The following is a 21,372-nucleotide window of genomic DNA, read 5'->3' on the forward strand; positions in this document are numbered from 1 at the left end:
AAGCAGCACGGTGATATTCAAACGCACCAGGTATGACGACGCAGCATCAGCTCACGTCATGTCATTGTGTAACGTCCCGACACGCGAATGTTTTAACAAGACTTGTCAAAGGCCACCCCTGAGAGATGGCTCCAGGGTCTTTGTGCAACCTCACCGCTCCCACGTCCCTCTCCTGACGTCATGAGGCAGGGCGCCGCACTGATGACGTCACTGCCGGGCCGTGGCGTCACGGGGCACCCGGACATCCGGGGCACTCCTTCCCCTCACCTGAGGAGCCGCAGAGCAGCCAGAGCTGGGCCTGCAGGCGGCCCAAGCTGAGGAGGGTGGGAGAGAAGAACATGGCTTCGTCATCAGGGTGCGCCGTCACCAGCAGGGCGCGAACGTCATCGGGCCACGCCGGTCCGGCCGCCAATAGGGTCCGGGGGGCGCGGCGGCGGCGGCGCCGCAGCCCGCACGAACCCAGCCACAGCAGCACCAGCAGTGCCGGGCCCAGCCACAGCAGCGCCATCGCGGCGGGCTCGGAAGGGACCGGCCGCTCCGGGCGGAAACGAGGCCCGCGGCACAAAGGTTCCGAGCTCCCGCCCGGCGCGTGCGGGAAGCCCGGGGGGCGGGGCACCAGCCCGGGAGACGGGGGGACGCCGCAAACCAAGCCCAGCAGCCACGCGCTCCTTGAAGCGCTCGCTTTCTCCGCTGGGGCCGTCGGGTCTTCCCCGCGCGAAGATTTGTGCTGGGTTCAGCTTTGCTTGGAAGGCGTTGCGGCCCCCCTCATGAAGCCCAGGTGTCAGTGCAAAGGCGTTTGTACAGCCGCTAACGCAGCGGGCCCCAAGGACGGCGAGGAATACGTGAATCGTAGCGAGGCCTGCCCAAGTGCTAATAAAGGTCTGCTTTAGTAGTTGCACAGGCCGCCTCGCAGCCCACAGCCAGGATTGGGCATGCGAGCAGACTCGCTCCCCAGTGGGAGCATCTGACACCTTGCAGGAAGAACCTTTGCTCTTCCTTCGCCCCTGCACGTGGAGGCTGATAATGGGGGTTGGTCTGCGACTTGAGTGCGTCTAAAACGATACGTTCTTTCTAAACACGTCATTGATTTAAAATGTGTTATCACAAGGTCAACAGCCCTCCTGGAGAATCTCCTGGCTAAAGCTGGCAGATAAGGACAATTTATATGAGGTATATCTGAAAGGAAAATGAGAGGTGAGAGGTTAAAAGTTTCACTGACGCAGGTGAACAGGAGCCATTTGTCACTAGGGAGAGAGGCATGGGAAGAAGCAGAAAAATCAATACAAATGAAATGTGGGAGTGTCACGCCCTAGATTTGGCAGGTGGACTTCTCTTTGTTCCTCCCCTTCCCTACACCTGAGCAGCAGTTATAGACTCACAGATAATGAGGGAAGGGACCTCAGGAGGTCACATCCAGTCTAACCCCTGCTCCAAGCAGGACCAGCCCCAAATACATCATCCAAGCCAAGGCTTTGTCTAGCCAGCACTTCAAAACCTCCAAGGATGGAGAGTCCACCTTTCTCAGGACCCTTTCTAATATTTTACTACCCTTCTAGTGAGAGAGTTTTTCCTAATATCCAGCCTCAACTTTCCTTGCTGCAGCTTAAGCCCATTGCTCCTTGTTCTGTCAAAAACCCAACCAGGGCCACAAACTGAGACTAAAGATTGTTTGCCCTCACCCATATTTGAACTCCCAACCTTAAAGTTACTTACCCTTTGCACAGAGTAAAATACATGGGGCACCTTCCAAAATTCAAACACGTTTGCAGAGCTTCTTTCATTAGGAAAAACGGTTTTAAGGTCATTTTTCCCAGCAGGATGTGGCTTTCCTTGCTTCAGCAAAACACCACAAATTTCTCACTCATGATTATTAATTATTCTCCTTCATTCCAGTCTTCCCAACCTGCCTGCTTTGCTCTTCGGGGTTTGTTTGTTTGTTTAAAGCATCTTGTTTGCACTGATATTGTGTAAAGCTCCCTTTCCCTGGGGCATGGCATTTCAAGAACTTTACCCTGTGCTCCTTCCCTGACGGCTCTCTCGCCAATGACAACAGCAACAACAACAACAACAACTATTGTTCTAGTTCTTGTTTTGCTGGTTCTATTATTGATACTATTGGTATTATTGTTATTATGAGGGGCCTAATTGACATGTTCTTTTGTTATTATTGACACTATTATTATTATTACTACTAGGAGGGGCCTAATTGACATGTTCTTTAGTTATTGTTATTATTAAGGGACTAATTGGCATGTTCTTTTGTTGTTATTATTATTACTTGTTTTACACAGGCTACAAGCGAGTGTAACACCCCGCCCCCGCCAGTGCAGCCTTGCAGCCCCCGCTCCCCTGTTCAATGCCCACCAGCGCCCTGCCCGAGAGCCCCCGCCCCAACCGTATGGACTCGCCCTTCCCTTGCCCCTGCCTCCCCATGGGCCGAACCACGAACACCCCGCGGGAGGGGTGGAAGGGGGAAGCGAACGGTCCTGGCAGGAGTATAGTGAAGCCCCCTCCTATTCCGCCGCCCGGAGCGGGCCCGCCAGCACTGGGCCCGCGGCGGGGCAGTAGTGAGGGTAAGCCCACGGTGAAGGGCGGCTTCCCCGCGGCCGGCTCGCGCCCCGCTCCGGGGCCGGGCTGCCGCGCTCCGCAGCTGTCAGGACGCGGCGCGGAGGGAGGAGCGGGCAAGCCGGGGGGAGGGGAGACAAGATGGCGGCGGCGGCAGAGGGGCTGAGGCGGAGGTGAAGCGCCGCCGGACCGGGCCGACCGCGCTGCTGCATGCCGGTAAGGCGGCGGGGTTGGGCGCGGCGCCGTGCCTCACTCCCGGGGGGCACCCTGTGTCCTCCTGTGCGCGGGGCGGGAGCGGGGGGCGCCCTCCGGGCCGGGCATGGGACCGCCGGGGCATCCCCTCCCCCTCCCCCTCCGAGTTCGGTGGTGCTGTCAAATGTGGAACACCCCCCCCCCAAAAAAAAAAAAAAAAAAAAAAAAAATCCTTAGTGCAAGAAATACGGCCCGTGCCGGGGCGGGTTTCATTTCCTTATAACTATATTCGTTAATTGCCGCGTTGAGTTTTGCCCCGATGCAGAAAGGAGGGGCAGGGGGGCGCGTCGGAGAGGGTCCACTCAGGGCAAGGGCAGTGCGACGATGCACGGGAGAGGCGGAGGGGACCGGGCCAGTTTATAATATGGGTTTCATAGGCGCTAGGGCCGGGAGGGAGCTTGCTGCATCATGGGGTCCAGCCCCGGAAAGGGGACTCTCCCGGGGAGAGAAGACCGAGGGGAGTTGAATTGTGGCCATCAACTCCCTGTGGCGGGGGCACGAAGAGGATGGAGCTGGGCTGTCCTCAGTGGGGGCAGGTGACAGAGGAGCAGTGGGCTCGAGTTGCAGTAAGGGAAGTTGAGGTTGGATATTAGGAAACACTAAGAGGGTGGTGAAGCACGGAGAGAGCCATCGTGGGTGACCCAGAGGGGTGCTGGACTCTCTGTCTTTGGAGGTGTTTAAGATGCAGCTGGACAAAGCCTTGGCTGGGATGATGCAGTTGGAGCTGGTCCAGCTTGGAGCAGATGTGACCTCCTGAGGTCCCTTCCAGCCCTCATTTTCTATGAGTCTGTGACTAATTGGCACTTAGGGTGTTAAAATATCAAGTGTACGCTGGTGGGGGTACACACAGGCCACTGTCCATCTGGAACTGGGTGTGCCGTAAGGAAAAATTTGGGAACCTCTTTTTTAGCTGTCTTTGGTCTCCATTCCTATGGCCTGAAATTAAAAGGGGGGTGGAAAAAAGGGATAGATAGTCAATAAACGTTTCTGTTATCACTAGTAGCAAGTATTGGTTTTCATCGGCAGCAGCCCCTCGTTTGGAGGATGATCTGCGCCTCAGCTCATAGATGGGTCTTGGGCTGACTGCAGAGTCCAATCTTGGAGCCCCAGACCCAGCCGCAGAAGCTGCAGGTCTTTCCACTGGGGAGGGTAGGCTGTAGGCCAGGATTTGGTTTTCCCTTCACTTTTTTCATGGGGTAGCATTTCAAAACTGAGAGGCTGCAGATAACTGCTGGACCTGAAGTAGGAGTTTTAGGGAGTTTTAAAAAGTTATGTATTACTTATTTATGTAATCGGTACTATTTGTGAGGAAGAGTTGCACAGTGTTGTGGAGCTGAAGAGGATTTTGCATTTGTTTTATTTTCTATTATGGGCTTCCATTTGTGAGGCAAAGTTGCACAGTGTTGTTTTTGCACTGGGTTTCCTTATCGTACCGTGCGACAGTGCCAAACAGCCGTCATTTGGCAATGGCTGTGGTGTAGGAGCCTGAATGAAGTTGACCCTGTGGGTATGTTCCAGTTGCCTGTAATAAGGACTAGGTCAAAGGCTATTGGGTTTATACTGCTGTGTACAAACTCAGTGTTCTGCCACTACTCCTTAACTAAACAGTTGTGAGCCTTGGAGAGGAAGTATAAAATATTTGAAGTGGATTTCTAGTCAGCTGAAATCTAGTTTATATGTTAGGGGATGGAAGAAGTTGAAGTTTATTCCTGGGCAGAGAAAGTTCAGAAGCATGGAGCCTCTTAGCTGTTCAGGGGCAGTTTTGGGAAGATGTGGCTAATTTTTCTTGCTGCACTGTAGAGTAGAAGCCTGTACTTTTCTTTGAAGTAAAAAGTTTGATGTAAATACATCTAAGAAGATACAGTATACCCTGTTCTTGTGAAAGTGTATGATATTTCAGGAAGAGCATAGACCAACTGGAGATGCTTCCTCAGCCTGACGAAGGGTCTTTGTACCCAAAAGCTTGCAAAGAAGAATTTTTCCAGCTATTTGAGCTGGTCTAATAAGAGATATCGGATTTACCCACAGAACCTTGTCTGCCTTTTGCATGACATTCCTCATTAATGCATATTGAGATGTATTACTGATGCATAGAATTGAGCATCATTAGGCGCTTTTTTGTCATTGAGTTACAATTTATATTTAGAAATAAAGAGAACACTTCAATTGAAGTGTTCATTTCCTGTTTAGTCCTGTGTATTTGGTTCGTTAGAATCCAATCCAATCCAATCAATAATAGTTGAGCAGAATTGCTTTGAATGTATTATGAAGGCTTTGTTCTAGTTTAATAGGTCAGAATATACTGTATTTTTCTCTGCTTTCTTAAGAATATAGTCTAAGCACACTCAAAACTCAAACAAAATACATTGTCAACCTTTCAAAGTCATCTTGGCTTAGAGAGAAGTCCGATGCAAGCTTTTCCTTATTTCATATTTCAGTGCTGTATGTAGTAAACTTCAGAGGATGAAGAGCTTGGAGTGGCTTCAGGTTCTACAGCTGTCCCTGTGCCTCTTTCCCCTGGTCCCCTGTTGTGGTTTTATAATTGCATCTTCCTCTTTTCTTAAAATATTTATCTTCCCTGTTATTGTGTACATGAGACATGCTTGTAAACAGGGGAAAGCTGACTTCAGATGGCTGTCAAATGAGAAAGTAAACAGTGAAAGAAACTGTTTTAAGTTACAGTAATGTTAAATGCTACTTTCACATAAAGTTTTGTTTGTATGAAGTTGCTCAGGTATTTCTCTTTTCAGTGTTGCTCTAACTCCCTTTTTAAAATTAGTACCGTCTAGTCTTTTTTTTTTTTAAAAAAAAGCTCCAAGCCATTTTTATTCGTCTTTAGGTCAGCCTTCCCTTTTGTTTTAGTGCTTGCTTGCTTGTGTGGCCAGGATATAACTACGCTTTTATTACACACAACTTATTTTAAAATTTAAGTATTGCTGAAGTGGAAATTGAAGCATTATGCATGCAAGTACAGTGCAGCACAGTACAATTGTTAGCAAAGGCTGCTAACCCAATAATAGTTTCATAATGTGAAGAATCATTTCCTGGATGATAATCTCACAGTGTTGAACTCACTTGTGATGTCTAGTCAAATCTGAACCAACGTCTCGCATGAAAAACTAAAAAGTTAACTGTAGGTGCCATTTAGTCCCTTTACTGTCAATGAAGCAGATGAAAATCCTGATCTATGCACATTGCTGTCTGTAAATATTTAGGTTGGGCTATTTCTAAATTATGCAAATAGTCAGGAATGTGTGGAATACATTTCCCACTTATAGTCTAACTCCCTCTACTTCTCTGTCTGGTGATGGTGCTGTGTGATGCTAAAATCCCTTTGCTGCTGTAATTTCTAGCAGTTGTTCTACTGAAACAAGCCTGAGGTCATGTGGACCCTGCGGAGTTTCCATTTGGAGTGTTAGCCTGCACGCTAATAATTTCAGTGTACCTTGGAGCCAAGTACCTGAGGATGCCAAAAGGAAAAACATACTTGTCCTTGAATCACTCTGTGTCCAAACCATGCAACCAGTGGTGCCACTCCCAGTCTGATTTGATATGATGTGTGTGTTTCTCAAGGCTTGAGGAGGATGTCGGTCAATGTGGTTTTTAAAGTGACTGACTCCTCCCCTTTATGACTTGGATGGTTATTGCAAAATTGAGTCCTTATATCTGTATGAAGGTGCACCAGGCAATGTCTGAAAAATCCTATTGTGCAACAGCTTGGAACAAGTCAGAAACTGCATACAGGCAAAACACTAATGCCTGGACAAGCTGCTGACCAGGATGCACAAATCCTGGGTTCATTGACTGATCAACAAATACCAGGATGAAAATAAAGAATAGTTATCTTTCTTATAGGCTTTTTAACACTTAGAAAAGCAAAGGGACTATCCAGGAACAGAACACTTGCCTATTTTGGTCTTTTGAGGTTTTCTTAAATTCTTCTTTGCTTCCATTCTGTGAGTTGCATCTCATGTTGTACTTCAGAGGAAGTGCATTTGGTTAATTCTGTCTAAAAGCCATCCTGGAGTGATGTTGAGATGTATGCATCCCTTGGGGGAAAGAGTGGAAAATAAGCCCTATATAGTTATCCTGTGATAGGGAAATTGATTTTGATACATTGTGGGTTACAAAGTTAAGGAAGTTAGTAGAATTCCAGGAGAGAACTTGAAGCTGCTTTCATGAAAGGAAACAGCTTTCTGGTCCATTTATGAAAGTGTTCTCATTTCATAACAGCTGCGGCTTCCTGAAGGGTGATTGCACCTGAAAGCTTGCAAAGAACTTTCTTCCAGCTACTCAGTTGGTCTAATAGAAGATATCACATCTACCCAGAGAGCCTTGCCTGCCTATGTCCGTAGACCAACATGGCTAAAACCAAAAACCCAGTTCTCATTTCAGGGTAGCTGGCTTACAGAATAAAGTGTTTTAATTTGTATCAAGAGCATTGGATTAAATAGTTATTTTTTCACCTTACATGTGGGAAAGTATGGATACTGGTTTTATTTAGAAGCATTAGAAGTTTAAGTTTTATAGTTTCACTACAGCTTTAAAGCATCATTCAACAAAACAGTGGGTAGAGTTGCAGAGCAGGTTGTGGTTATGTACCAAGTTAACAGTACTAGAGTTATGAAAACATTCTGGGGAAAAGCACATTGTAGTGGGTTTAGGGGTTTGCTCAGCCTTTACACTTCAAACAGTTTATTATTTCTTGGACATACTTGCCTCTCAGAAACCATCATCAACATAAGTCAGTACTCATTAAGTTGACATAGCCCTTACAGGGTGCACTCACAGTCCTGATTCTACTGTGGCCCCGAGAAGATGCCTCCAGCTCATTGCTGCTTCCTCCTCACTATAGTCTTTCTTTTCTGCCTGGCCCTGACTCCACTTCTGTAGGGGTGCAGCTGCTTCCAACTTTGCAGCCTTTGGACCCCTTGAGACTCCTCTTTCCTTCCTGTCTATTCTTGGAAGTCTTTTAACTTCCTGTGGCCAGCTAATTATCTTTCTCGGCTAGCCCACTTCTCCTAGGCAGCCTGTAATCACTCGCAACTGCCTGCAACTGGGCTGTAGCCCATGCAAATCTGCACAGTGCTACAGCTGGATGTGTACAATCTGCTGCAAGGCTCTGCAAGCTAGCCTACTACACACATTAAAAAGGAAAAATAGTATCTCCTTGTTTGGTATGTATTATAGAATCTTATCTTGGATGCATATATTGTTTTTAAAGTTTAGTTGACAGTGTTTTGAAACATTGGCCATCCATGTCATGGAAGTAACGTTTATGTTCTTTGTCACAAAATCCAAGTAAGGTAATGGTTTAACTGGGGAGTTCTGGTCAATGTTTGCCACTATATTTTTCAGTAAATGAGCATCTTTAACAGCTTGGACAGTAATGCCTATATTAATATAAGTGCTGATGCTTTGTTGTGGTCTGTGGAGGAGAACAGGTACAGCCACACAGAGTCCTACTCTGAAACATTGGATAGAGGAAGCATTCACCTGTACCAGTCAGCTTTGTGATCTTGTTCTAGTTTGCAGTTTTCAATGGCTACACTGGAGTTTGTGGTTCAGTCTTCAAAACAGCATTGTGTTTACCTGTGGACGTGTTCTCTATTGGGCAATGCATGTCCCAACTACAGTAATAAATATAGTAAATAGAAGTAACTTTTTTGAGATGATTTAAACTAGAGTATCTTAATAGAAGCATAAATATTTTCTTACGTACACTTGAACAAAATATTTAAAGCAATTAGGTTGTATTGTATTTATTTAGGCCTTTGTTTTTCTTGGAGCTTGGTGGAACTGAAATTTTATTTTCTTTCTCTGTCGCTGTGAACACTTAAGTGCTTGACAAATGACATGCAAAGGCATGTCAAGGTAGGTCTATGAGATCTCTTGCTAGGACATCTGTCATCTAGTTAGCAGCAGCTACAGTAAAGGTTCTGGGGTTTCTTCACTCTGAAAATGTAGATTTAGACTTAATAGGATTAGCATTTTTAAAAAATATTAACTTAATAGAAGGAGCATGACATGACATTAATGTATGTGTAGTTGTAAAAAGAAAGTTGAATGGAAGTTCATAGGAAAATAGATCTAGACGAGACCTCATGATATTATCTAGTTCAGCCCCCAGCTCAAGACTGGATCATACCTGACTAAATTTTCTCTCCAGAAAGCTGGTAAAGGCAAAGGTATGACTGCAACTTTTTTCAGTCTTTTCCAAGTGTTAGAAGAGGGCGTGACTCTCGAAAGACTCAGATAATCTGGGATAGTGTTTTGGACAATATTGGGCCAGTTTTGAGTGTGATGGTAAACTTAGTCACCTTGTATAATTTCTCCTAAACTGCAATTTTCCTCTGAAGTGTTCACAACTTATGATGTATAGGGTGAGTGCTTTCTTGTAATACTGGTGAGTCAAAATCCTTTTATTGTTCAAGTTCAAACTCTCTTTACAATCTGCTACTTCAAATATTACTTTAAAAGAGATTAGGGTATGGGAAGTGGGATATTTTATGTGGGTATATGGGGTATTTTACATGGAAAGTGGGTAGGGAATATTTTACAAACTCACCAGGGGGGACCAGCGAGAATTCGGGGAGGCTCTGTTCCCCTGGGCACCACCCAGGGTTACTAGGAATAACGGCCACAAATTGTTAGAGAGAAGGTTCAGGCTGGACATCAGGAGACATTACTTTACAGTTAGGGCTGCCAGGCTCTGGAACGGGCTCCCAAATGAGGTGGTACTCTCTCCTACCTTGGGGGTCTTCAAGACAGATATTTGGCTGGGGTGATATGACCGTGGCACCCATTCCTGCCCAGGACAGGGGGTTGGACCTGGTGATCTGTTTAGGTCCCTTCTGACCCTAAACATTATGAAACTATGAAGTGGATGAAGGTTGGGAGAATGGTGACCATGCAACCAATTTCCTGCTTGTCTAAGTCATTTAAAAGCAACTTTAGTTGGCAGTGGCTTATCAATAGAAAAGTATAAATATAAGCTGAAACTTATTTTTTTATTTGTCCAAGTTCCTGAACAGTACGTCGTAAAAGGAGATACCTTTGTATACTGTATTGATATGGAGTTTGAAATGGTTTCATTTTCATTTGGGTTTAGAAGATCTGGGTCCATTAGATGTGTTCAGGTACAAGTTATTGTGAATTTTAGAATGTGGTCCGAGTACCTTCATTTTCTGTGTTAGCCCATTTGCAGGCCAAGCTTCTAACATCCCCTTCATGAGAACTCTTTTTCTGTAGTGTCCTTAAGTTACATGTTGGTCCCAATTTTAGAATCTAATTAGAGTAGAAGGCTGGTTCTGAGGAGACCAGGAGATGCCGGAAATGTCTTCGGGATGAAAGATTCTACTATTGTCTGCTTTTCATGTGAAATGTGTTAAAACTAGAATGCTTTACTTTTATGCATTGTCTCGTTGCTCATTGGTTGTCTCTAACTTGTCACTTAGCCTAATCGTAGCCACCTAGGCTGCTGACAGATGTGAAAAAACAAAACAGCACTTTACTGGAAGAAGTAGCGCATTAATTTGACCTGGCTCCCCCACATCTGTATAGATCGGGGCAGGCAATTATTTTGGGAGGAGGGCCGCTTACTGAGTTTTGGCAAGCCATCGAGGGCCGTATGACAGGCAGCCAGGGGCAGATAAATACTAATTTCCTAATTTTTTTAGGGGCCCCATGGCCTGGCAGGCTGCATTTTGCCCACCCCGGTATAGATCATGCACTCCAGCAGGCCTTTTTGGCTGCAGTGTGCTCCCCTTCTAGTGTTGTTGTGCCTTTCCTTGGCTAAGGAGAGCTGAATGGGAGTTACTTCAGAATCCTTCAGGGCCACACCTTGATAAGCCAAAGGGGTGGCTTGAGGGATGAAGTGTTTTGTCCTGGGGCTCTCTCTGAAACCAGAAAATAAGAAACTAAAAAAAAATGTGCATGCTGGCTTTTGCCTCTTGCATACTGGCTCTGTTAATGTTTACCACTGCTTGAGAGATGCTGTTTTAGAGGCAGCATATTTTTCTCAAAGCAAGAGGGGTGGCTGATTAGATACTAATAAGCAGATGTTAATACAGCTCCAAAAACAGATTGTACTTCAGACAGTCTGAGACCTAAATTACCTGAGCTTTCATATGCCATTCCATTTGGAATACAGTGCAGTTTCAGCTAACCTGGACATCACATTTCTATTCATATGAGCTATTTTATATAAGATCCTAAATTATAGCTCTGAGATTAGAATAGAATTTTGCTTGATTAAAAACATCTGTATACTGTACTTCCCTGATAACTTTCTTGGTAGAGCATTAATTTGGTATTAATTCATGTCATTGCTGTTAAGGAACTATGTCTTGTGTCTGTTTCAAACATAACTTAAAAATCCTGAATTGTACAACCTGCAGCAAGGACTCAGTTTTTTGGAACTGCAATAAAAATCTGTTCTGAACTGTATTTTAAATAACTTATGTTGAAACAGTATTTATTAAATAATTCAGAAGTATATTAGAGTATGTTTTTAAAAAATAATTGGGCAGTTTGATCATCAAAACTATTTATTTATATGTTAGAATGCTATATTTTAGATGTAGGGGTTTTTTTTTTTCAGCCTTAAAGCAGCTGAAAAAATTGTCAGCGTTCCACATTTGGTGATAATGGATCACAAATGGCATCTTGTTTTGACTGCTGTAATGCTCTTTGACTCCTATCTTTCACACCATTGGCTAAACTAAAGCCTTCAGTGCTTCCTTTTCATATCACATAGAATGTGACTCAGATATTGGAGATCCTAATCTGTAATTTACATGTCTGGGCATTTAGAAATAAAGTGATGCCACGCCATGAAATGCACATGTAACCTCTAAAGCTCTTAACAGGCTATTACTAGGTGATCTTTGGCTTTGGAAATCATTTTTTGAAAGGTTCTTCTCTTAGAGATTGTAGGAAAAGAGCATCCTGAGATTGAAATATTTCAGCAAGGTTCTCCATGTTACTAGCATTCATGCAAATGCATCATGTTTGCAAGACTTGTGCTTTACAAGGCAGATTTGTCCAGTGGGACAAGTGTCAAACTCACCCATGCCCTGGGCCAGATCCAGACCATGCGACTCTTTGTGGGACTGATCTAGACCTAGCAACGGGGCCCATGGCAGGGCAAGTGGCAGCAGAGGAGGCACAAACAGCAATGACGGGAGAAATGCTGGAGGCCAAAAGTGAAACGGCCACGAGCCAAGTGACCACAGGGTGAATGGTGGCAGGCCACAAAGCCACAGACCCAGCAGTCATGGGATAAGTAGCTGCAGGGCAAATGGAGCTGCGTTGCCACCAACTGTGCTTGCCTGTCTGTTGCTGATGGGCCCCATAGCCATGGATTCTGTGGCAGGTCCCACTCCCTATTGGCCCTGTCCCCAAAATCCACCAGCAGAAATCTGGATGTGATCCTTGGGCCTTGTTTGATGCCCCTTTCAAGCAGTCTGCTGCTGGAGGGCAGTATGTGGCTATGTGAAGTCACCCACGTTGTTTCAGAAAGAGGGGAATGAGAATCTTTATTTTAGCTAAGAAAACATTAGGACTCAGGAGAGGGTCAGGAAATGAGAGATGCTATTACTGTGAATACATTCAGGATCACTGGGAGAGAAGCAGAGTATGCTTGTGCTCGCTTTGTGAGCACAAGTCCTGTTGAGCTTAGTGGATTGGGGACAGTGTTATTCCCTAAGAGTTTGAACAGCCTGCTTCATTGTAATGAGGACATCAGCTTAATTTTGTGGTTTAAGAAAAAAGCTGAGCTTTCGAGTAGTACATAAAGTAACTTCCTACGTGGATTCAAGCAGAACTTTTAAACATCCAACATATGTATAATATAGCTCTATCTTTCTGTACAAAGCCTGCAGTTAAGAGTAAAGGTTTTGTAGTTTGCTTATCACGTTCTTCTTGGCTGTGTTTATGTTCTTCACATTGCAGCTCCTTGGGAAAATACAGGAACTTTTGGAGGTTTATTAACACTTGTTTCCTGATAAGCCATGGTACTCAAACGTGCATTTGAATTTGATTGGATTTGCTATAACAGTGCGATTCAAATGGTTTATAAAATGTGCTCCCGAATCCCTGATCAGTATGCATGTTCCTAACGTTGCTATAAGGAAATTTCCTGCTTCAAACCCTTGTTTTCTGCTGGCCCCAGTAGCTGCATGCTGGATGGGCTGCAGGGGCATTTAAAAATATGTTTAAAATGCTCTACAGGACCAGTGTTGAGTTGTAAAAGTCATCCTACTCCATGCATTTTCCTTCTGTACTCAAATGGGTGCTGATTATATTGTCTCGTTCTGCTTCCAATTACTTTTGCCTTAAGAAGAAAGCAACTGTGGCTTTTTGTGCATGCATATTTTTATTTTTTTTGAGAGAGAGACAGTTGTTTGATTGGTTCAGTGCTGAGGCCATCTGTGTAATCATTTGCTTGATACTTGCCAGTTCTTGATTGATCAGAACCTTAATTTGATGGCCTCTGTGGTAGATTGGAAATGTTTGTTTTGTTTTCCTGCCTTTTTTTTTCTTCTAGATAAAGTCTTATAAACTGGTGAAGGAGTAAGAGCATTAGAGGGTGGGTAGGGAGATGTTTACAATATAGACTTAGTTACATATTTAATTTATTATACAGTGCTTAGAGCTAAGGATTGGTGTAGCATAATTTAAACAAATAAATGCATCTTGTGTTAAAGAAACATTGTTTTCAAGCATCTTAAAATAAGGCAGACTTCCATTCTGTTGTCAAGCAATCACTACAGCTGAATGAGTGACACATTCTAGCACAGAAACTGAAACTGGAATTGCCCTTTATAAACTTCTAGTCAAATTTGTTCTTGATACTGAAATGGTGACACTGGATCAAAAAGATGAGGAAAGCTTTGTCTCTGATGAAGAAAACTGTTGCTTATGGAAGCTTATACATTTCTGATTTAGTTGATCTATAAAATGCAACTCTAGCCTGCCTTTGGCCCAAGAGGGAAATTTTGATGAAAGTGAGTTGCTGGTAACTAACATTCGTTTATAATTTTCCTTAGGTCTAGCCTCCATGGAGTGATTGACTGGAGTAACTATTCTGTTTTGGAATAAGCTGGTTTATAGTGTATAGAGAATTTAACTACCAAATAACTTTACATTGAGCTTGGCCTACATTTTTAGGAACAATATCAATAGATGTAGTGGGGAAGAGAGCACACTCGAGTCTTGCTGCTTTCTAGACAGACAAGGCTTTTTGGGTAAATCTGATATCTTTTATTAGACCAACTCAGAGAGTTGGAAAAAATTCTTCTTTGCAAAGCTTTTGGGCACAAACACCTGGCTGCCTTTTAGGTACTTCATTGCAATATGCTCATGTTTTCCAGCAGTTGAGAGTGAAATGCTGCATAGAGTTGTCATTGTGGAAATTTAAAGGTTGCTTATGGTATTTGGGAAAATATGTATTAGTCAAATCTGCAGAAGCCAAAATGATCCAGCTGATTCTGTATCTATCTAGGCAAGAAATGGTATAGGAGGAAGATTAAATAAAACTTGCCCACCTAGCCGCAAACAAATTTTCCCCATTTTTTGAGAGAAAAATGTAAATGCTCTTTGTAATTTTAAAGCACTACTTCTCTCAAGCTGTTGCAGTCAATTGTGAAATATTACACTCAACTTCTACTAGGAAGAATGACATGTAGTAGTTCTATTGCCATTCTATGATTATTTTTTGAGAATTGGACTGAGAATTCTCAGTAGTTTAAGTGGTTGTTTTTCAAGCTGTCTTCAATAAAGGTTTAAATTTGCTGTCTCCATATCCACTTACCTCTGTCCCTTGCCAAATAATTTTATTTTAAGCCCAGAGGTCAAAAAACTTTTCTAGCAAGTTGCATTGTAATATTTGTATGCATTTTGCTTAAAACTCTAGCTCTTCTTTAGAGGAGGAATGAGTATTCTAAAAGTCTGATAAATACTATATTGATAAGGACTTAATATTTTAGGGTCTTTGAAGTTAAGAAAAGAAAGAAACCCAACATCATGCTATTAGTTCTTGGACAACAGAGTATTCCTAGTGGGGCCCCAGTTCTTAAGATGTGACTAATGAAAGGAGCAACACATTGTTTATAGCATGTATTAATAGGGCTTGGTGTATGCCCTTTTAGCTTGTTTCTTAATAGAAGTAAGCATAAAAATTGCTCTCCCAACCCTTTGAAGATTGTTGTTCCAACCTATGTGAGACTAAAGTCCTCATGGGTAGCTGAATATTTTTAGCAGCTTTGTCACATAAAATGGGAAAAGTGATGTAAATGTCTGGATTTACAGCAAGGGAGCAATAGCTTAATTTGGACAAAATGACAAATGGCATTCCGTTAACTTGTCACAGTAACATCGCAGATACCCACCTCTGAGGAATGAGACCTAGCACTAAATGGCCCCAGCACAGGTGAAGGATTGAAAGCAATCTTTAGCCATTTAAGGACTACCTTTTTATTTTCCCTGCATGACTGGGATGCATTGTATGCTACATTATTTTGGTCCAACCTTTTTGGCAGGTGTGCCACAAATTAAGCCCTGTACCCTCCCTGACTGCCACTTTGATCCCTTTCCCCTGCCCACTCTGCTACTGTGCTTTCTGCTCCTCTCCTGATTTCTGCTCTTTGCCCCGTCTGCTGCTATGCTGCCGACCTGGTCCCCAGTCTGCTGTGTGCCACAAACAGAAGCTGCCCATGCCACTTTTGGCCTGTTCTGCAGGTTGGTTGCCCCTGTTATGGATCTTAACGGGATTAACTGCCTTAACTTTCTGAAGTTACCTGTTCCGCCTTTTTCTGTGTGCTGTGAAATGAATATTTTGAGATTCTCAGAGTTCTTGCAGATGAAGTGCAAAATAATTTAAAGTGTATTTAGGAACCTACCTACTGAGCAGTTCCTAAGTTGCAGTGAAGCAGAAATTGTTTGGCCATGTTTGTTAAGGGATCTGTAGCTAAATAGTCCCACTATTCTGTAATATGTAGTAGGGAAGTTCCTAGATATAAGGCAAGGGGATTTGAAATGGATCAGTGAGAGCCCAGACTATCTGTAGTTTAACTGAAATTCTTCATAACTATTCACAAAAACAGCAATTTTATGACTGCAGTGATAATGAGGCAGGAAATGGGTGACTGCAAAGTTGATATGTTCCATGAAAAATGTATAACTATGCAAAAAATATGTATTAAAGCATAGAGGCTGGTAACAGTAAGTAATGGTTTGTAACTATTGAGAGTTAGTAGAAATGTAAACTCTAGTTTCTTCATCTGTATTATATTTCTTGGTTTTGGAAGCTAATTTTTCGACAGGGTTGGATCAATTAAGCTATTTTTAGAATGCTGTTGATTTAACAGATGTTGTTTCTGTTTCCTCTTATGTTGCCCATTTTTCAGAAGTGTTAACGTGCTATTTGTACTTTAGTTGCTGAATATACTTAAACTATGATTAGCTGACAATACAGAAGCATTACCAGGGGATGTTTCTGGCATATTTATCCACTGTTTTAGCATCCTATCAGTTATCCTACCTGTGAATATGAGAGACAGAGATTTACACATGCAACTTCTACTACATTTAATTGCAGTCATGTGTTACTGTAAGCACACAGGTAAGATCCTAACTAGACCTCTCAAGACTGTGGGTGCAGAACTGTGCTGTTGAATGGAAAACCGGACTATATGAATCCGTTTTAAAAAGTGGGCCCTTAAGTCTGGTCTGGTATTTACATGTTGTGATTTGATTAAAAGATGCCTTTTGAGTTGTAATAGTCTAGATTAAATCTTTCCAGTCACTGTAGTAACACTTTCTAATATTTCGCTTTTCTTTCCAGAGAAGACTTTTGTTTGAAAATCCCTAACTTGGTTTCTAAAATGATTTTTCAGCTTTTCAAAGAAAATGTTTTTGAGAGAGGTGCATATGCTGAAGCTGAAGGTGGGAAAAGATATCTGAGAATAATGAACCAGAAAAGCAAAATCTTTTTTCTGTGTTGTTTGGGAATATAAAGCACTGAATTAATTTGTCTTGATTACCATATGTGGAGGAAAAATGGGTTTTATAGAGTAATGGAAACAAATGATAGTGTCAGAATTGGCTTTTAACTGTTCTTGGTACAACTTGAAAGTACATGATCATGTGACCTATGTTGTTTGCTCTTTTGAGAGAAAAACGGCTATCAAACATGAAGCCAGTTATGTAACTATTTAAAAAAATACTTCAGTCTCAAAGCTTGCTCTCCTTTTACAATTCCAGTTTTACAGCTGCTTGCTTTAAGGATGAAGTCAGGGCACTTGTTCTAGGAAGCAGCTGTATTGGGTACAGCTTATGGCGAGTGTACTACTCAGTCAGAAGGCAGGGCAGATTACAGACTGACTAAACTGGAGTGTACCGCTTACTATAATGAGTAGTGGAATATCACAGTATACCCAGTCCAACAGGAGCTGTTGATTAAACAAAGTTTGATATGATCTTGGTGTTTTCCAAACCCCTTTTCATTTCTGTCCCTCAGTTTGCTCCATGACAAAACAAGGAAAATGACTCAAAGGATGTATGCAGACAAGGTTCTTTGAGTAAATGTGGCATCTTTTATTAGATCAACTGAATAACTGAAAAAAGTTCTTTGCTTTCGGGCACAGGCACCCTTCCTTAGGCATAGAGAGAGCGTGGTGGTCTTTGTCTTCTCCTTAGGATCTGAATAGAAACTTAAGCCAATATGCAAAATGCAGGTCTGAAAATGCAAATGCTTGGCAGGGAAGATCCAAGGGGATAGGAGTTAATGGGTGTGAGACAGGTTGGATCTCATACCAAATGGATCTAGACTGTGCTGGGACAAGAAATGTAAAACCTGCCAACACATCTCCACCGCTCCCACAATAACGACACCTCACAAGAAAACCATCACCATTCCTGGATCTTATACCTGCACCTCCTGCAATGTAATATATCTCATCCAGTGCACTGAATTCCCAGATGGAAACTATGTCAGAGAAACCAAACAACAACTGCATACCAGAATGAATGCACAATGAAAATGTATCAAAGACCAGAATAACCAGTTACCTGTGAGTGCACATGTCTCACAAAATGACCACAGTCTCTCTAATCTCTCAGTTCTAATCCTCAAAGGGAATTTGCAAAACACCTTTCATAAATGAGTCCATGAACTTCACTTCATAAAGGTACTAGATACAAAAAATCATGGACTAAATGTAGACATTGGATTTATGGCGCATGTAACCCTATCCGATAACCCCAGGTAACCTCCCTGTACTTTCCCAGCTGCATTTTATCACCTCTTGACTTTCCCCTCTTTTGTTCATTTTCCCCCTGCCAACCTGTTTCACGCCTGTTAACTCCTATCCCGTTGGATCTTCCCGGCCAAGCGTTTGCATTTTCACACACCTGCCATGGCCCACTGCCCTGTGCCGCCGCCCACCATTGCGTGCTGCTGCTGTGGGGCTCCACGGCCTGCTGACAGACCTTGCACCTGGTCAATTGTGCACCGTCTGTCAGCAGCTCGTAGGGCGGTGGGTAGCGGTGTGCAAACACCCCCCTGCTCTGTGTCTGGCTCCATGTGCAAGCACCCCCCTGCTCACATCCAGCCACCACCACTAGAAGGGGTACAGTTCTTAAAAAAGGTTGAAAACCCCTGCCTTAGACTAACCTGGCTACGACCAACATCCTTAAAGGATGTATAGTTGATTAGCAAGTGTTGGGAGACTAATTCAGAACTGCATGAATGGTACTGTGAAACAAGGCAACACCTGGCACTTTCCTTCTGTAGTTGCAAAAACATGTTAAGGACCAAAATTCATATAAATAGTCCTTATTCATGGAAGTGAACGTAAGCAGGGGAAGCAGGATAGTCCAGTGAATAGAGTGCTGGAATGTGATCTAGGAGGCTTTATTCCTGACTCGGCCACTGACTGCCTGGGTACTCTTGGTTGTGCTACTTAATCTTCCTGTGACTCTGGTTCATCCCCTGTAAAATGAGGATAACCCATAATTCTCTCTCTGGAGCATTTTGAGAACTAACGATTAAGAATTGTTCAAAGAGAATACACATTTGCAGGGTCAGACTTTGATAGCAGTTACATTGTAGCCTCATAATATCTTGTTTTCTCTCATTCTTAACTTTCTCAGGAATTACCCAAGAATGACAGGTTTCAGCACAAAGATCAACTATTTTGGGGTTGCTTGAACCAAATCCGATGAGCCATTTTGAGCTGTCAAAGCAGGGAGAAGTATCGCAGTCTATTTTGGAACGAGCATTGCAGAATCATTTTCTTGCCTAAATCACTCGCAGTACAGGGCTGAAGAACATACCCCTTTTCTTACTCTGTAGCCATCTTCTCAGCCTTTATTTACAGTACCACGGGAACTCTAGCCATAGACCCCACTGCCAAAACAAAAGTAGTCCTGTTGCAAAGAGAAAACAACCTGAGGCAGGTGTCACTATCTGGGTATATTCAGATGGGGAGTGCAGAGAAACTGAGACAATTCTGATCATCATACTTGGCCCTAGTGTCACCACCAGTGGCCAGACTGTTATGTTTCTTAGACAAAGCACAGCAAAGGAGCCTTGTGTGTGCAGGGTTTTGGAGGAGGATAATGAGATGTTACAGATGTTTATGGGCAGCTCCTCCCAAGACTAAGGGGCAGGCTGAGAGGAAGCATAAAAACACTTATCTGTAAGTTGAGCAAGGGGATGATGTTGGTGGGCTTCACTGGCTCTTTAGTAGTTGGTGCTGACCTCTCATTCCTGCATGTGAGAAGATAGACTATGAAGGGCCTCCGGGGCAGAGACAAGGAACCTACATATGAAGCAGTAGAATAGGGAGGCAGTAGAGGCATTCAAAGAGGTTGGTATGTCAGAGTGACGAGCAGCTGTTTGATTAATCAAGAGGGGAGATGATGAAAACCTGGATAATGGTGAAAGAATATGGGCTTTCCTGGCCATTCACACAGTCAGGAGATGCTATGCAAAAAGAATCTGCATGGCTGAAGCCTGGACTGAATGTAACCATCCAGACAAGACAGCTACAAAGATGACATCCAGGTACAGGCCTGACAGCCAGCATGGTGGTGATATTGTCCAGTGACAGAAAAAGATGGAGAAGGGAAGAATTAAATGCTGACCTCCTCACCAATATCACCCTAATCCAATTCCATCCTAAACTTCCTTTAGTATGGCTTCTGCTCCTTGTACTCCTTGAAATCATTCTTATTAATGTTCCCAACCTCTTCCCAAAAGCTGTTTATACATCCTTATTTCTTTTTCCCCATGTCCTGTCTCCCAGAGACCTTGATTCCCTTTGTGATAGTTTCCAATCCCCCATCCCTTTTTTTTTTCAATTACAGTTTCTCTTTCTTTCATTTTTTGCTATTTTCACGAATAAGCAGCTTGTTTAATTTTGGGGAGTTACATTTCTTCAAGGAAAGAAAACAGCTTTTCAGAGTTGCTTTTAGTAGTTTTAGTTGCTGGTGGTACAATATTCTAATTAGAAAGCATTGGAGAGAGCTGAGGAGGATATTCACTGCTCTTTTTTTCCCCCTGCATCTCTACCACTCTCACCCAGAGGTGCAGATTCCACCTGTCACCGCCCCCACATCTCTGCACATCGTTGCTCAAGCATTATACGCTCAAACTGTCTGAAATTTTTTGCACCTACTTTTCTGCTCATTTCCGGTTTTCTCTTCTCCTGCCTTAAAACAAGGAATAACTTGTTAAAAATGTGTTAGTTAATTTACTAATATTATCGATAGCTTTCAAAATTCCCATCTTCTCCAGTATTTGTATTTTCACACTTGTTCACTCAGCTGGCGCACTGAATGTAGACTCTTGAGTTCTCCTTGACTGTCAGTTTCACTTTCATGCTGTCACATTACCTAGTGTATTGCAAAGAGTGGTGCAGCCTTCCTGTTGCCAAAACTGCCACTGATTTTATTTTTTTAAATACGTTAAAATTCAAAAGTCCTCATTTTTTGTGGGGTTTTTTTTTTTTTTTTACAAGAGTTGTTGCATTTGTTTTAGAGCGTTTTATTTCCAAAACCCAAACTTCAGGCCAAGTTGACTGGAAAGTGTCCTTGAATTCAGCTGAATATGTTAGTAAATATCTGCATGTCAGGATATATAGATAAGAAATGTTGAAAGCTGTCTCTGAAAGTGACCTCATGTGTGTCCATTAATGTAAGGTGTTTAATTACCCATCATTTAACTTTTTCTGCTATGTTAAATATTTGTATTGTAGCCGTTGATCTAGTCTTGTACGTTATACTTGATTTACAGAAACGTACACTTGTGCACATCTTCAGTTGATTTGACTAGTGCTGCAGTGAACAAGAGACTAGCTAAAGGAATAAAGACGCGTTTTCTACTGTTGAGGCTTCTGGGCCCAGCTTGACAATACTGGCCTGGCATTAAACCAACGGCTGTGTTTGCTGCATGCTTATTCTTAATTGTTCAGTATGTTGCATAACACTCTGGCTTAAGGGACGGAACAGGAATGTTGGAAACTTGCTTTTAGTTTAGGACATTTGGTT

At 43.0% G+C, this 21,372-nt stretch overlaps 2 protein-coding genes across 6 annotated transcripts in view; one reads left to right on the forward strand and one right to left on the reverse strand.

Moving 5' to 3' along the window:
• Positions 1–1,107, reverse strand: part of PIGL (phosphatidylinositol glycan anchor biosynthesis class L) — a 61,865-nt gene extending 60,758 nt beyond the window's left edge. The window contains exon 1 of one of the 2 annotated variants that reach the window (XM_090026440.1): positions 268–1,107. In XM_090026440.1, the coding sequence (XP_089882566.1) occupies positions 268–508 (241 nt within the window). In that variant the 5' untranslated portion in view covers positions 509–1,107. Of the gene's footprint in view, positions 1–154 lie in introns of both variants that reach the window. The other variant, XM_090026441.1, reaches the window with a different exon arrangement.
• Positions 1,108–2,639: 1,532 nt separating this feature from the next.
• Positions 2,640–21,372, forward strand: part of NCOR1 (nuclear receptor corepressor 1) — a 98,537-nt gene continuing 79,804 nt past the window's right edge. For all 4 annotated transcript variants that reach the window (XM_090025790.1, XM_090025791.1, XM_090025792.1 and 1 more), the window contains exon 1: positions 2,640–2,781. The gene's annotated coding sequence lies outside the window, so the exon portion shown is untranslated. The remainder of the gene's footprint in view (positions 2,782–21,372) is intronic.

The sequence above is a fragment of the Crocodylus siamensis genome, chromosome 13 (genome assembly GCF_052110815.1).
Source record: "Crocodylus siamensis isolate JL-2025a chromosome 13, ASM5211081v1, whole genome shotgun sequence".
Taxonomy (NCBI): Eukaryota; Metazoa; Chordata; order Crocodylia; family Crocodylidae; genus Crocodylus; species Crocodylus siamensis.